General features: G+C 38.2%; 1 protein-coding gene across 5 annotated transcripts in view; it reads left to right on the forward strand.

Annotated features, from left to right (window-relative positions):
• CLEC16A (C-type lectin domain containing 16A) overlaps positions 1 to 17,634 on the forward strand; it is a 62,726-nt gene extending 45,092 nt beyond the window's left edge. The window contains exons 22-25 of one of the 5 annotated variants that reach the window (XR_011155178.1): positions 1,068 to 1,214; positions 6,910 to 7,029; positions 10,789 to 11,570; positions 11,962 to 17,634. Coding sequence is in view for 4 of the 5 variants with exons in the window: in XM_069029552.1 (XP_068885653.1) it covers positions 1,068 to 1,214; positions 6,910 to 7,029; positions 10,789 to 11,129 (608 nt within the window). In the remaining variant the exon portion in view is untranslated. Of the gene's footprint in view, positions 1 to 1,067; positions 1,215 to 6,905; positions 7,030 to 9,703; positions 9,743 to 10,788 lie in introns of all 5 variants that reach the window. The other 4 variants (XM_069029552.1, XM_069029554.1, XM_069029555.1 and 1 more) reach the window with 4 other exon arrangements.
• The last annotated feature ends 22 nt before the right edge of the window (positions 17,635 to 17,656 follow it).

Genomic DNA, 17,656 nt, shown 5'->3' on the forward strand with positions numbered 1-17,656 from the left:
ACTGCATCCTGTATGGCACCAGCACATTCCCCATGTAGGAGATTCTCTGAGTGAATCATGCATGCAGTGCCGTGGGACATTCTCCATATAAAAGGATAAAGAATTGTGTGGTGCATTTGCAATGTTACCTGATTATCAGATCCTTTCCTTTTCAGTGTTGACTGTGCAGTGAAGAGAGCAAGTAGTGTATTGTTAGGTGTTTTATAGTACACGTTGTGGCTACTTTCAGTAATTCACAATACTGCTGAAGAAGCTTCTGCATTAGTGCTTTCCCATGGGAGAGGAAGGAGAGCTGCAGAAGCAGCAGTTGTGTACCTCACCTGACATACAGCCCATGGTGAAGACATTTCTTTTGCTGTAAGAAGTGCATCAACTTCTGAAAAGCTGATTGCTATTAAAACCTGAAGAGGTGACTATAGGTATGTAGTTATAGAAGGAGAAAGGAGTGAATGCAAGATGGTTAGGAAAGAAAAGGATGCTACACTGAAAGAATTTGAAGAAGTATTACGCTAGAAGCCAGAAGACTCATTTAAGAAGTCAGACTCTGTATAGACCTTTCCAGTCTTAAGACTGGAAAAAGTTTAGTTTGTGAGAGGCTAAATTAAATTCAGTGCCAGCACTAGATGTGATCGATTAAAATTTTCTGAAGTTATGTCTACTAAAAAATGCAGGTCTTCTATCCAAGATGGTTTTTTGTTCACTTTTGACTTAACTATTTTCCTTATCACGATAAGGTCTGTGACCTGTGAATATATTGACTATATCAAAAATTGAAGGGTTTTGATATGTTTTGACTGTTTATGCAACCTCTGGTTTAAAATGCTTTGAATCCCTTAAAGCTCTACTTCCTTGTTCATTGATCAGCACTTGTAGCTTGTTCTCAGTAAGACACATTCAGATTTTCTGGTTTCCAAGATAAAGGTGGGAAAGGGCACATCCTCTGGGGCACTACATGAGGTTGGCACCACCTTGATAAAGGATTTGTTTTTACCTTTTCCCAATTTGTTCAACAGCTTAATTCTTTCAAGATAATTTTAACTTGTAAACTTCACTGTCCTGTTTTGCAGGCTTTGCTGTAGCCCAGTGCATAAATCAGCACAGTGCATCCCCACTGTCGTCACCATCCCCTTCCAGTGGCAGTGGCAGTACAGGACGCTGTGATTCAGTGACTGCAAGCTCGACATCCACTCCTTCTGCTGCTCAGAGCCCAGCAGGTATTTGCTCACCATCTTCAGCCTAGGCACTAAGGGATACAGAGTAGTTTATTGTAAAATTAAGGTACTATGTTATTGAATTAAAAGCAGTAGGGCTTTATGGTTTTAGATAGTTTCATCAACTAAGCCAATTAAAAGTAAATTGTGGTACAAATTGCAGTAATCTCTTCAGCTGTCTGGAACTCTAAACACCTGGCATCTTTCAGTAGAGATTTTAAGTACTAGTGAAGAAACTCCTAGCACATACAGTTTAGAATGTTGTGGGGGGTTTTTTGTTGGTGTTTTTTTTTAACTGAAGTATTACTTTGAATAAGTCTTTTAAGTAAACTCTTAGCCTTTCACCATAGTGGATAAGTTGATTTCCACATGAAGCAGCTTTTTTTGAACTGGGTGACATTTCTTTTGTGTGTTTATCTGATTCTCATGTTAATTAGTAACAAGGGACCAAATATGAAATATTTGAAAATAGTTATTTAGGATGCTAATATTGTAAAGTTTTTGCAATAATGCTCTTGTGGCTGAACACCTCCATGTTTCAGGAGGCTGTTTCATTGGTGTAGAAGAGGCTGCAGTATAAATAGACTGACAGTGGAACTTTCACAAATGTAGATTGCATGTGTTTGCATTGGTCAGTATATTTAGTGGGTGTGCCTAAACTGAAACTTCTTGTTGCATTAACCATCCTTTCTATGTAGTCATTGTAGAGAATCTTGTAACAGTGTCTGTTCTGAGGGCAAATTGTGTGAGGCAAAGGCTCAGGCCGAAGACTAAACAAGAAATAAATCCTGAAGGGTGCATACTGAAATGCTTTCATGCTAGAAGTGACCTACTCTACCTCATTTTGGTTATAAAACAATAGAGGTAACTTGATTCTCAAGACCTTTTCAAGCAAGCCATCATTTTAATGGCCACTTCCAATGTCGATCACTCCTTGAGAGGGTTGTTCTGGCTATGCCTTCTAAGACATGCCATTTTGCCTTTGTTTGGAAGGCCCATCTGTATCTAAAATTTGTTGCAAGTCCTACAGGAAATGATGCAACCTTTGTTAGGTATTGAGTGGTTTTAGGTTTCACTGAACAGTGTCAGCAGATTAATGTGCATTTTATGTTTAAAGTGAGTATCCCTGCAAGAAATACTGCTGGAAAGGGTAAGGAAAGGGTGCTGATGAAGTTAATGAACAATAAATATGTAAAGCATTCTAGCACCCAGACTCTAGATTAAAAAGCATGTATTAGCTTGAGAAACTAACACCTAGTCAAAATAGTCCTGCAATATATGTAATTTCAGAATAAAATTTGGAACATTTTTTCTATATACCATCTATTCAAAACTTTGGAAGGCCCTCCTTTTATTTTCTCTGTTGGCAAGTGATTGCTCTTGATGGCCCAGGTAATATATAGTCATTGCACAAAGAAGTGCTGTCATTTGTCAGAACTCTGAGGCTGGATTGGCACTACAAGAAAACATTAGTTTCATGACATGTTTCTCCTGTAAAAAGGCTCATGTACAGTGTCCTTTGCTGTATTTGAATCCTCTGTGATCAGGAAGAGAAATGCAACTACAGGTTCTTTCCAATAGTGGCTAAGAGAAAACTGGTAAAAGGAATGAAAATGAAGAATATGTTATTTTTGTTGGTATAAGCAATATGCTAGTTCATACAAATATCAAGCAAGACAATGCTACATTTCTGACTGAGGTCTTTCAAGCACATATAATCTGGCTTCTCTGAAAAAAATGCATAGATCCAGAACATACAGTTACTCATCAAGCATAAAAAGTTAGTCAATTATTGAAGAATAGTCATAGACTGTAGTTAACAAAATTACAATCTATTTACACAGTATGTTGGCATTTGTGTAACATAAAATTCTGTTTGTTTTTCTTGCAATTTAAAAATCCTGATGACAGGAGGCTGCTCATTGGTTTCCAAAAAAGAAAAACAGCAACAATAAACCCCAAACTCTTCCCTACCCTTCTCATCCCCAAAAATAAAAATAATGAAGAAAACCTGAACCAAAACCGGAGGAAAAGTATTTTGAAATGCCTGGTTTCAGTATGCACTTTACCAGTTAGGTTGCATGAACTGCCCACCTTGACCTTCACTGTGACTTAATCATTAAAGTATGTGTAAAATGTCACGTGTTGTGCAGGAAAACAGTGTCTGGGTGCACTTTGATTTTTTTGTTTGCCTGAGATCTAGGCACACTGATGTGTGATGCTTTAGCAAATGTAGCTGTGAGGATCCATTTCTGTGCCCTACCACTGAGCACAGTCACCTTCAGCAAAGTCAGAGGAAATGACCCTGACAAAGTGCATCAGCTGCTTCAGTCCCACATAAGCAGCTTGCACTAACTTGCTGCAGGGATGACTTTTGAGCTCAGCTTCTGGATTTTCTTCTGCTCAGAGGGCAGTTACAAAGAGGAAGACAGTGACTGTAGGTACATGAGCAGGTATTTCGTTGTGATAGGATAATGCACAGTTGGTACTGAGGTGCATATATGTGGCTTAGGGATTTTGCTGGACCATATTTGCTCTGACCTTTAGGACCAAGAATCCCTGCTATGTATGTGTTTGTTCAAAGGACCAGTGATCAGTTCAGACTAATATGTTGCTATTAATATTTGACATGTATTTGGTGCATAGTTGCAGCATAGCTTATAGTTTTGTTTCCTTGTAAAATAATCTCATTAATGCACAGAAATTGTTCCTAAAATCAGACTAAAGCAGTAAGTGTGCATAATTCTTCAAAGCTGCTGCCCTGGTCTGTACCAAACTGCTTAGTGCAGTTGCAGGCAATAATGAACAAGTAGTGGTTTAAAACCTGTGGCTGAGTGTCTGACAGTGTCTCAAGGTCCTTATCACAGACTAGTGAGAATTCTGAAATCCCTGGAGCTAGGTCTTTTGGGGGTGAGAATGTAGGTAGGGTTTTCCCCAACCTCTGGAGCTCTGTTGACACTTTTTGCTAATACTCAGTGTCAGATCAATGCTGTGGTTTATTCTTGGGATCGGTGTTTCTGCATTAACTGATTGACCAGTTTACTGCAAGTTTGAATGTTCACCCTTTTGTAGTACTTATATGTAATTGTGATCTGTAGTGGAAGCTTGCCAGGAACGTGGCATGAAAGAGAGGGTCTGTTTAGCATGTGCAGGTAGCTGTTCTGTGGGCTTATGCATGAAGAGAACTCTGTTGAAATAGGTGACAGTGCCATGAACACTGTCTATATTCTATCAGGTCATACTGACCACTGAGCTGGGATCTGGAAACAATTGTTGGTATTCACCCACTTCAATGTAAAACAGTGATTTTCCCTTAGCTTAACCAGTTGAGGATGGTTGAAACTGAACTGCCTTACTCTGCTGTGAAGCAGAAGAGGAGACTTGCATAATGTGAAGTGGCTCCTTTGAGGAGGAAATAACCAGTAGCTGATGAGCAGCAAGCAGTTACCAAAATCTGTTTTATGTCCCAAGGTAGCACTTCACTGCTGCTGCCATCTGTCACATTTGTCTGTCTCATTCCCCATTCCATTTTGAACACACACAAACATGTAGGAGCTCTCTGCCTCTTCTTCCGTGCTCCCCTGTTTGTTCTGCCACCTGCTCAAGCTGTTGAGCATGAACAGCATCCTGGGTTGCTTAAGAACTTCAGATGAGGCCAGACAAGATAAAGTGGAGATGCCTATGTGGACTTCAAGGAAACTACCTCGACTACCTTCCTTAAGAGCAACATCTTAAAGCAAACAGCTTTTTATACTGTGAACTTGTGATTATAGTGTCCTAAGCTACTGTCCATTGACAGATTTAAACTGGTCAGGGTTTGATATATTTGAGATGATACTTGTAAATCTTCACAGAGTTGTTTCAGGAAATACAATTTGGAACATAGACACCAATTCTTACATAAAACAGTGATAGATGAGAACAAAATAAAGACAAATTACATGTTAGTTAAGAGAAAACAATGTTACAACATAGAAGCTATATTGATGATTAAACAGCAAAAGAGCTTTCAAAAATGTGTCACAGGAAAAAGTTACACTAATTCAGTGTTTTGTAAAAATAATTTCCTTGTTATCACTCCAACCTGCATCAAACAGTCACACAGTGTTGAAACAACTGCTTTGTCATGAGTGCATTAAACCCCTATGACTCCCGAGTTTATTTGCTATCCTACTCAGTAGGTGTCACACTGCTTTATGGGACAGATATTTTAAAGCCTAGCAACTCCTCTGTTTGCAGTGTTTGGGAATTAAGCTTAGCCCTTTACAAGATTACTGTTCTTTAAAATTGAAAAAGCAGAAATCATCCCTTAAAGAAAGCAGAATGCCTAGCAAGACAGAAAAGCCAGTATCAGGCTCTACAAGTGCTGCTACCAGGTTGGTTTTTTTTCTTTGTATTTACTTTTTTTTTTTTTTTTTAATTTTCATGTCCTTTTGAAGTGTTGTTATGCATAAGGTGGAAATGTTCTCTTGTTAGGCAGATTTTAGTCATCAAGTTTCAGAGCTTAGAATACAGTCATGTCTTGGTTACCCTTGCTGGAACTGTGCACTTCTTTAAAGTGCTTATTTTTATGTATGCCAAGGGTTAGATATAGAAGCTCTCTTACTGTAAGTTAGCAGTCTTCCAGAATTATTAATGTGTTAATGTCATCTGTATTGTATTTTATTACTTTTTTAAGCTGTCGTAACTTTTAAAAAGCAATTGGCTTCAGTACTTAAGAAAACGTTTACATCGGAGCAATAGATAAAGAGGACTTCACAAGGCACTGATCTGTGCCACTTATGCTGTATTTTGTGCTTCTGGCAGGTATTGATGATAAAAGATCTAAAATAAGAACTAAGAGCTGTCCCTTGTTGCAGAGAGCATATTGGATTCCGGTCTGTAAAATTAAATTTCCATTCCAAGGAGAGGATGATGAGTCAAGCATGGAGAGCTTGTAAAAGCACTGCGTGCCTTCCTATTGAAACCATCTCTGTCTCTTCCCTCTATAATTAGTAATGTAAATGTGGTTTGACCTCCTGTTCTGTGATGCTCTAGTCATTTTCTGACTAGGTGAGGAAGTACTTTTGTTCTTAGAAAGTTTCTTTTCTAGGAACTTTCTATGCACCAAGCATCATCATCTGAACTGCTGCTATCTTTTCAAGCCCTGTGTTTGGCTTTATCATAAAGCAAATGTAAATGCTAATGTTGGATATGAGAATAGTAGGGCTGAATGGTCTGAAGTGCTGTCACCAGCATAGCACTGCACCTCATATAATTTATGGTAAGGGGAAAGGAGAATAATTCTGTGTCACCAGAATTTGTGGTAAATAACTTCTCTCAAGGTTTCTAAAGCAGGTGAGTAGATTGTAATGCAAATAAATACCTGCCAGCCCTCCTTGGTGTAAGTGCTGTTGGTATTGCTAGATATAGCCCAAACTTATGAACGTTTTCAGATAGGAAGAAAAAAATTAAATTCATTTAAGCTCATTTATTTCTAAAGAATGAATACTTCCAGCTTCAGAAGTATTTCCCAAACCTAGAAAGCTCTTAGTGTGGTATCAAATTGTATTCAAGGTACCAGCAGTTACGGGTGTGTCCTTGTCACTTATTCTTGTTGCTGCTCTAACATTTATCCTTTGTCTCCATTCCAGTTTCCCTTCCCTGTGTCATTGTTCAAGCCTCTGTATGATTTCTGGCTGTGTTTCCCTCTAGTAAGGTCTGGCAGGAAAGGACGCCGGCGGGTGTTTAGTCTGTCGGAGGCTGACAGTCACGGTGGACACTGGGTTTAGGCCTTCCAGCAGCAGCTGCAGCAGAAACTCCCGCAATACCCACTCAGGCAGGTTCCTCCATAAGCCTTCACAAGCCCATAACACTCAATAGAACATATTTGCTTTCCATGCTGACAGCAATGACAGTGAGGTAGGAAACTGAAGAAAGCATCATAATATTTGTCTCTGCATTTTGTTTTGGGAGAACTCTAGAGCAATAATGAGCTGTTTCTGAAAGCCTTGTCTGCAGCTTCTCCCATGTCTCTGGGCTCTCTTGCCAAAGGTGGAAATTGTGCTATCAAGCCTCCAGCTTCAAAGCAGCCATGTCTTCATTTGCACAGGGCAGCCCTGGCTGTAGTGAAATTTAGTAAGCACAGGCTCCTGAATGGATTGTAATGCAGGTCCTTGGCCAGCAGCAAGGAATCTATTTATAGTGCAGGTAAAATGGACAGGCATTCAGCATAAGACTGTCCCTGGACTCTGATGGCATAAGCTTAATATTTCTGTGATCATCAAGCTCTGGCAGATGACTTTATGGACTGTTTAACTGTCCTCACCTGAGGAGGTGAGGAGGGGGAGCAGATGCAAAAAAGTATGGAAATACACTTCAGATGACCTTTGTTATATAATCTATTTTAACTTGTATCTTATTAATTTCTTTTGTTACTATCATGGCATGAAGATACTTTGCTAATATTATATAAACACCCTTTTCCATCTTTATAATTTTTATTTGCAACTTTTTGCTTAATGTCTTGTTATTTGTTTTTTGTTATTTTTTCGTAGTATGTTGCTGTACCAGCTTAGGACACTTCTCTGTGGGTGATACTCATTCTTTCCTTTTTCTGTTCTTTTCTATCTTCTTTCACAATAATCCTTCTTAACATCAGTTAATATAACAGAAGTTGAGTGTTCTAGTTGGGATTTTTTGCTCTAATGATAATCTTGGTAGCATTAAAGAAGTGCTGAAAAACGTGTAAGGCTGCTGAAAGCTCTGCATCCAAACAGAGCTACTAATACCCCAAAACTTGCAAAATTATACCTTGTTTTCAGTAAGTACAATAAGTTTGGAGATGTGAAAGGCTGTTCATTAGAACTGAATGTTAAGATCAGAACCATTTTAAGAAACTGACTTCACTCTCCCTGGTTTTGCTGCAGAGCTGGCATATATTTTGTGCCAGAGAATTCTTTCCTAAATACGTGGCGGCTGGGCAGAGATAAATAGAAATGCTGTCTTCTAGTATCAGGTGATAACCTTTTGATATCTAAGATTAGAGCATATCTTAGTGACTAGTGGTTTTATCCAGGGAAAAATTACAATTTTTTTTTCTTTCTATCCAAAAGTCAAACCGAAACAAAGTGTTGGGAGTTAGAGTTTCTTGAAAGCCAGTTAGTATTTTTATATACAGTATAAAGGGAAATTCCAGATAATGGGTAGAGAAATTAATCTGTAAACGTGCTGGGTACATGAAACTCTTTAGGAGCAAGAGCTTGGTACCTGCTTAGAGGCAGATACTCTTGTGAGCTCTAGACCACGTCAGAACTCTCCCTCCTCCACCCCTTTGTGTGTTGGGATTTGCTTTCTGGTCATTTTGGCAGGAGTGCCACCCTGGGTTACAGTGCCAGGGTGACAGAATTGAGGCTGGCAGTGACTAAGGACATAACAAGAGGAGAGAGATCAGCTTCTACCAATAGTAAATAAAAGCTGCAGGGAAGCAGAGGAGAGCTCTAATCTTGTATTCTCTACAAATGCTGCCACTGAAATACTGGGCAGTATGTTCTGCTTACATTTTTTGATATTTTTCTTGATTCTGAATGGTTTTTGAGATTTTGTGTAGAAGGTTTGGACTTGTTAACTCCAGATACTTTTTTTTATGGAGACTTTTTTCAAATACTTTGTTTGTGGCATTAAGAAGGGAGTCACTTTAGCATTAACTTAGAACCTACCTGGGAGGATTTGGGGACAATCCAGCATAACAAAAGAATATGTACATCTTTCATGAGTTCAGTAAATGCAAGTATTAAGAAAATACATTGATATTCTGTTGGGAGAGGGGAAGGAATGATTTAAGAAATGAAGCGCAGATTCAGAAGTTAAATAGAACTGCAATAGAAATTTGCTGTATATAACATTCTGAGCAGAATGCCATTGATTGATAACACTTTACTTACCAGAATGCTTCAGGTTTCTGAATCCTGAATTTTGGTGAATATTCATGCTATAGTGTAAGTAAGATGAAAAATTATCTTGGCAAAGAACATAAGACTTCATAAATTCAAAAAGCAGAGACTCACTGTTCTGTGCATACTGAAGTGTTAGTGTTTAGCTTGGAATTCAGAGAAATGAGAATGTATTTCATTGTTCTGGCAGTTCATTTTCCATGTGATTCTTGCATCTCTTCCTCTGTTATCAGTTGCTACATTCTCACTAAAGCTTCTTGACCTTGTCCTTATATTTCAAAAATAACCACTGATGTCCCTTTTATTTAAAAGGAGACTTTTTTACCATCTATAAATGTTGTTTTTATTAAAGCGAGAAGGTTTAGCCACCAATTCAGCACAAAGTACATGTGAGTGGTTTCTGAAGTGAGAATACACCATTGTTTGGGGTTATCTTACCAGAAAGGTAAAAAAAATCAGTATTAGTGTTACCCACTGATACCCATTCCATTTTCCACTTTGTTTTTCTTTTTTTTCTTTTTTTTCTTTTGTCTTATGTTCATGCTTTCTGTTCTTTTCCAGGACTAATTGGAATCATATTGAAACGGAAATATTTTTAAGGTCACTGTGTATTAAAACCATAACCTAATTCTTAGCTTCTGTATTCACTACATTGCCTTGTAGACTTTTCTGCAGATGCCTGTACATTTGAACACATGCTGTTTCTTACAAAAGCTTTAAAAGTGGTCTGTCTTGAAGCTGGATACCTGTTACTTTAATGGCATCTATTTTTGTAGTCTGAAAAGGAAATAACTTGACTTTCCTGGGCATACTTGCTCATCTAAGGCTGTATCACCTCATCCCCTCCATTCCCTCTCCATCCTGAGTCAAAAGAACAGCTTGCTTGACAGTCCCCTGGGATTTTTAGGGGGAAAGGACAGTACAAATAGCTATTAATGTTGGAGGGTTTTTTAATAATGTGAGAAGGTGCAGTAGCGTATCAGTTTTCTGTAGCATTAATGCTTATTCTCAGTTTTATCAGCTTAGGAGGACAAAACCCCCATGTCTCACAAGGCTTTGTAAAACAGGCCTCTTTTGCAGCACCTTTCAGTTGCAGTAAGGACATTATCCTCCTTCCTCTTCTGCCATAATTCTGCTTTCTGTAGTTGAGGTGTCGCTTAAATGTGAATCTGGAGGATGAATTGAGAGAATGACTTCCAAATTTTTGTAAGAAACAGGCCACCTTTTGGGAAAGCTGGCTGTAGAGTGGTTCTTCAGCTTTTTCTTTTATTTCTAAAGATCTTCCTGGTATGGGGTAGTGGTTCATTTTAGTTCATACTAAATACTGGAGAGGTTTTCTTTCCTTCAGTTTCCTCTCTCTTAAATATTCTTAAGAATATTTCTAATATTGCTACATATTCTAATACTAAATGTGTATAATTGTCTGGTTCCTAATTTGAACAGAATCCTGCTGGCATTTTAGGTTATGCCTTTACAGTATTTTGGTTTCTTTCTAATTACTAAAAAGTGAATATGTAAGCATAGTGTTCACAGAACTGCATTTTCCACCCAATTATTCTTGAACACTCATGGATAATGGTATATTGTTAGGCTTAACGTACATATTGACTTGAATATTGATTGTTCTTGGGGTTTTCTTTTCTCAGATGATGCTTCAGCTCCAGAGCAGCCTCTGATGGCCAGTTCCGGTCAGACGATGTTGACTGATGAAACTCTTTCAGCTGTCTCAAAGTCCAGCAAAAATGCTGTAAAAATCAGTGACATTGAAACAGCCAACCTGTCTCCCAGCCTGATTCCTGCACAGCAGCCCACAATATCCTTAATCACAGATGACAACACAGACACACTGAGTGTGGAGTCGCTCACACTGGTGCCACCAGTTGATCCACACAGCATTCGAACATTCAGCTGCATCCCTCAGGCCTCTTTGCAGTCTGAAGTTGAAGTTGACAAGGTAAAAGAGGTAGAGGAAGAATGTTCTGACTAAAGCCACCATGCAGACTGTAATAAACAGTGAAAGAAGTGCAAACAAATTGTGATTTGCTTTTTCCCTGGGAGTGCAGATACTTCTGGAGGCCCAAGAGGCCTCAAGTCCGCATGAAGGGACCAACTGGTGACAGAGAATGTCAGCAGCTTTTAGAGCCAACATCGGATTCTCAGCATATCTGAACTGGAGAAGAGATAAAAACCCCAAACTTTTGAATCTGGACTGGTTCTTTCCTACCAATTTCTGTTATACAAGAACATGAACGTATTTCAGAGGACCTACTGTCTTTCTAATAGGTACTAATTCATTGTAAAAGGTCTACAGTATAACAGCAGAGTGAAGAGATTTTTGGATACCCAGCTTCATGGTACTGCATTATTACGTCTCTGAAGCGGGAGACGTGCCATGGACCAGAAAAAAATTATATATTGTAGGACAGAGGTAAAACTTCCATTTGAGTCAGGGTGTGTTTTTTCAGTTTGGTGTTTGGTTTGGGGTTTTTTTGTGGAGGAGGGTTTTTGGGGTTTTATTTGTTTTTTTTTTGTTTGGTTGGTTTTGGTTTTTAATCCTGATTTTGTTCATCTTTTGGAGGTCTGCACAATACCAGCAGGCTTGGCCACTTTCAGTATTGTCTTTGTAGGACTTCAGACTTCAATATTATGTTTTCCATATGTAATATTTATTTCAAGGCTTGATTCAAAGCTAAGATACAATGCTTGTTCAAATTAACATAAGGGATTTTTGAGACTACTTTAGTCTCTGCTTAGCCAGCTAGAGAGGAATGTAAAATATTTTAAAAGATTGCTATAGCTTGTTTGTTCACTTCTGACAGTCAAATTGCTACACATCTGAGGAATGGTGATATCCCTGCAGCTGAAAGACAACTTCAAGAAGCAGACAGAAGCAGTTTTGCTCTAAAGAGATTTTTCAAATTTTTCATAGTCATGTAGGAAGAAGGTCACCATGTCTAACTGATAATTCCTTTGCAAGTCTGAACTCGAAAGGTATTGTGTAATTTTTTTTTTCCTGTCTGGGATAATAACCCAGTTAAACAACATTGCTACGTAGAAGGGATTCTGAGTTAACATTACTTCCCAGATCCTGACACCAAGTTGACAGAAAGGGGAAAGGTGTTGATTAAAGTTTGGAATGTTCTTTGCTGATTTGATACATAATTTAACGTGAATGGAGTTTAAGATTTTTCATCAATTTCCAGTAAGTTAATTTAAATTAATAGTAAAATGAGCAGATTATCATTGCTGGTCTGTTCATAACACTGAATTGGCAATTCCCCAGAGAAAGAGGACTGCTGTTTACTTGGTATTGATTTCAGTCACCACTGCAATCTGTTCCCTCATTCTGTCTCTACCACCATTGAGTTCTTATCAAAGAGGTGAATATGAAAAACTTACCCACTTCCCAGTTGCTTATTGTACCTCTTCCTTGCTGTCATAGGGAATACTTGAAGTGATGTTTCAGTGGTACATATATGTATGAGTTTGACTAATTCACAGCTACCACTTTTCTCACTTTTTCCATCTTCTCGTTCACATAATAATTGAATCTTTGACAACCAGGTATATGAGGTGTCTGCTACTGAATGCCAGTAATTTTTTTCTTAACTTTTTCACGCAGTTTTGTTGATTTCTATTGTTCTGTGACTTCTACTTTCTCTCAGATTGAATTTACTGATACTCTGACCATTCCAGAGTGGCCCAAACTCTAAATGAACTCAGAGTTAGGTGTCCTCAGCACTGCAATGGATTTTGTGTAAAAATTTGACATTGCTGGAATAAGAGCCTACTTTTGGGGTTTTTTAGTCTCATGCTTAGGGTGAATTTGCACTCATGCAGTCACTGTTGCAGGTAACGTGCATGTACCTGAACAAGCCTAGACATCAGCAGCAATTTGGGCACAAGGACCACATGAATTTTTGTTAGCTGAACTGGTTGCAATCTAGACTTTCTTTAGAATGTTGCAGCATTACACTGTAGTCTCAGTAATACTCTGAAGACCCTTATAAAAAATGCCTTACTTAATTTGAAAGCATTTTATGTTAGCTGTTAACCTTAAATTCTTGACCTAGATTACACAAAATGCCACTGTGCAGGCTGAGTTCCCTTAAATAGAATTCATTTTACACAAGAAAACCTTGGTCTTTGTTTATCTCATTTCAAATTCAGTTCTAGCAAGATTAGATCCATGCACGAGGAGTCTCTTCAATGCACAAGCATAATCTCACCCCTGGGCTGCACTGCACAAGAAATGGGGCAAAGGGGAAGAAAGTTGACTTTGTGCTTTTCGTTACCTTTGAGTGGCTTTTAAATCTCATGATCGGTTGTCTAGTGAGAGCTTCACAGGAGATGACTGAGATAGACTCTATTATTAGGGAAATAGAAGACTACTGTGGAGTCTGCTGCTGGCACAGCCTTGCCCTGCTCAAGGGGTGGTCAGGTGGGGTATTTTCCAGCAGCTCTGGCCAAAACTCTCTGCAGAGATGGAATTATAGTAGGAAAGCTCTGACTGCACCAGCTTTACCAGCATTGGGTTGTTACATAAACACCGCAGCTGACCCTAAACTCAGAGCCTAAATCTGAGTGCCACAGAAGAAATTGATTTTTGACTTTGCTTCTGATATTAAGGCATATGTGTCTAACATTTATGCTTCATTCTGCATTAGGAGACTTCAGAATGCAAAACTCTGGAGATACCAAAATAATCTGCCACTGGCAATTTTTAAGCTCTGCAAGTACAGAGTTACCCATTTACAGTTCCTGGAAGGGTGTTATATCTCTTCCTTGTCAGAAAGTCTTACAGGCTATTTCCTTATCTCCCTTTCACTGTAAAAAGGAAATTCACCTGGACACTGCTCTTCTATTATCTATAAATCTTTGGTGCAATTCTCCTGTGCTGGCCTGCTGTGTTGCTCACATTAGCACATCAGCCACAAAAAAAAAAAAATTTATGTGAGTTAGTGTAACATCACTCCCTCTAACCAAATCCAAATACCAAATTGCAAATGAGAGCAGCAATTAAACAACTGGTCATTCAAAAGCCTCACTGTTTGTGTAATACTGCAGATGGAGGTAGAATCACTGTAAGTATAGCAATGTTTCAGAGCAAAATGTCAAAATTTTGGAGATATGCTAAATTCTCTGTGTATTCATAGAGGCTGTGCCTGTCTTCAGTCATGTTCTGTCAACATAACACAATTCTATTATTCTCTTCCTTTTGTGAAGCCAAAGAAGCCAGAGCATACTTAATGTTACTTTGTTACTTTATGGTTGGTGTTTCTTATTTTACCAAATTTTACATAACTGTTATTTGTTGAGCTGTGTGTTGCCTTCACACTGTTAGGTCTCACTGCTTCTTGCTGGTCTCCTTTGCTTTTCTGTCATCCAGTGTAGAGCAAAGAACCAGCTGAGCTTTTCATTTGTGAAGTGAGTATGGAAGCAGGTAATTTGGTAAAGAAAGGGAGGGAGGAAGCACCAGTGCCAGTTCTGATGTCTGCTTCACTATGTGAGTAATCCTTGTAGTGTGGAACTTGGATGGAAAACTCAGTTGTTTTGCAGAAGTTCTTTGATACAGAATTAAACCAAAGGTGAAGCTTCCTGTGCTTCATTTCACAAGCTGTTTGTATTAAACCAAATTCATTAGAAATGTGACCATGTATATTAGTACTAAAAGATGTGTTTTGTCTATGAAGTCATGAATTATATAAGCTATAAGGACTGAGCTCATTTGTATTCTCCACTGCTAAGTCATGATAAACTAAAATTCTGATTACTCTTCCTTAAATTAAGCTGAGCTTAAAAAAGGAAAGATATAAAATCACACCTGCTGAAGAAGCTCCTCAGTATTCTTAGTTTTACAACGCAGTTGGAATTTTTGCTTGAAGTCACTTGAAAACATTGGGAATATCTTCCAGAGTTCATTTATTCTTTTGCAATATTGTTGCTGAAGGACAGTCAGGTATGTAACATTTTAAAAAATCTTCTTCCATATCCAGAATTTAAGACTCTGTATTTAGAGTTTGTCAGTGAGACAGAATGCAGGAGGAAATAAGGTTCCTTCCTGGATTTGAAGTATTTTGGTTTGTAAAATTTGAAAAGTGAGAGTTAAAATAGTTTGCTTATGGCAAAATTTACCATTGTCAGGATTAAATTACTGTGATTTTATTTCCTAACTAAGCAGTAAGATATGAGTGACTGTAATTCCCACACTTACTGCAGGTGTCTGGGGATGATTATTTCAAGCAATCCAGGAATTCAGTAATTGCCCTGGAATTGAGTGTAATTTCACTAGCAGTAAAATAAACTTTATGCTTGAAGACATAGTTAAGCTATCAGACAGGCAGATCAAACTGTATGTGTAAGGATGAAGCCACTTCATAAAAGTAAACCCTTCACTCATGTGGTGCTGTCACAGTCTGGTGTAATCAGTCACTTCACAGTACAGGGAGCTCCAGGAGCAGTGGCACTGACTACCAGGGCGTAGTAGTCAAAAAAACCCCATCAGGCTAAACATTCTGCTCTTGTCTCCACTAACCAGCTTAGTTAAATTGCTTTTAAAAGAATATTGCCCAGGCAGGCAGCTGCTGTCTAGGAAAATGAGTGGTTTAATCCTGTAGTCGAATCAGAGATCTGCAGAGACATCTGTTGGGGGCAGGGAGATCGAGACCTTAAGTCTCCCAAGATAATTAGTCTCCTACTTTCAGACAGCCTAATGTAGCCACCTAAATATATGTGGAAAATTCTTGTCTTAACTGCTACTGTCCTTCTTCTTGAAAGAGTTTTCTGGTTTGTCCCTGGTTTACCACCACTGCCCTACCCTAGGATATCACTCACCTGGGCACTGCTCTTCCATTATCTAGCAATCTTTGGGGTAGTTCTGTGCTTGCCTGCTGTGTTTCTCTTGACCTTTCCCAACATTTGCAGCATGAATTAGAAACAAATAGAATAACTCTTCCCATCTCCTATTGGATTCTGAAAAGCAGATGGTGATCCAAGCAGGGCTTGCTAGGGTGGGATGTTTTTAGGGGTTGGGAGAGGGGAAGTGCTTGGGGGTTTTTCTGCTGCTCAGGATTTGAGCAGCAACAAAGACATAGGAGATGCAGTTCTTGACTGAGTCTCAATCAGAGGGTTCTTTCATATGGAAACATATTTTTATATTGTATTTGTACAGAATTTTCCCTATTTTGATCTCCCAACATTTTTAGATTTGCGTGCTGCTCAGATTTGATTTCTTTTGCAAGGTGTTATAAAATATATATTTTGTGTTTGTTAATGTATTATAAATATAAAGCTAAATTTTGGTTGTCTAATAAATGTGCACTGTGGTGGTACCTGGTTTATTGTTTGCTGACTTGAATTCATTGGTTCTTAATATGAAAAGGAAAAACTTATTATTGTTGGGACTGTCTTGTTAGCATAAATAAATGTGTGGAGTGCATCTATTTTATAAGTAACTAAAAAGGGCTTAAGCAGGTAATGACTAAGAATACTTGATAACAAAAGTTAGCGTTAAGGTTCAGACTAGTTCACAGGATTCTTTTAAGATCATAATCTGAAGATTCATGAGACTTTTTTATCTTGTTCCCCATTACTTTTGGTTACGGATACTCATACTAAAATGAGTTAAGGACACATAGTAATTGCAATCTGATAACTTCAGTATGTGTGAGATGATCTGAAGGTTAGTGTTTGGGTGTATTTAGGGACTAACTGTGGCAGAAATATTTACAATGAACATGAAGATTTTTTTAAAGATTGAGAATGGATTCAAGTGTGCAAATTTATAGACTATTACAATGTCTAGGAGCTTTGTTTTGCCCAGGGACAGCACTGAATATACATTATCACAACTTCAGGAAGCCCTCTGGAAGCATTACAAACTTTAGAAGATAACTTTAGGCATCTCCACTTGTGAATAGCTGTGTTGATATTTTTGTTGCAAACTTTTTCCTTCATTTTTAGCTGTTTTGTAAGTTTGATTGTTTTCAGTGCAAAGAAGGAGAAATGTATTTTTCTAGAAGGATGACTGTACCTGGGATTTAAGCACTACAAAAAGCAATTAACATAAAGAACTGTTCTCCTATGAAATATATTTCAAAAAGTTATGTCTGAAATGTAGTTCACTGGAGGAAAAAAAAGTCCTGAACATGCACTTACATGTTCATGGAAAAAAGCCCAAACACAGTGTGAATTGAATTCTGAAATGTCTTTCTACAGGCAATAAGTATTAATTATTTAATGTAAGTTATGTTAGACATTTGGAGTAAATGTGATAATATCATATGTTAATTTAAAGAAAAATGTAACTGTCTGGGAAGGGAGTGAAATTAGAAAATACTGGTGTGTGTTTCTGAAATCCAGATTTTTGTAGCTGAGTCTGTATTTGCTGGCATTGATCATTTGTCATGGCTATTGAAAACTTGGACAAGAACAAGGAATAGACCTTTCTTTGTAAATGGAACTTGGCAATAAAAACGGTGTTACCAAGAAAACTTCCTTCCCTTTCATGTTCTG

The sequence above is a fragment of the Aphelocoma coerulescens genome, chromosome 14 (genome assembly GCF_041296385.1).
Source record: "Aphelocoma coerulescens isolate FSJ_1873_10779 chromosome 14, UR_Acoe_1.0, whole genome shotgun sequence".
In the NCBI taxonomy this organism is placed as follows: domain Eukaryota; kingdom Metazoa; phylum Chordata; class Aves; order Passeriformes; family Corvidae; genus Aphelocoma; species Aphelocoma coerulescens.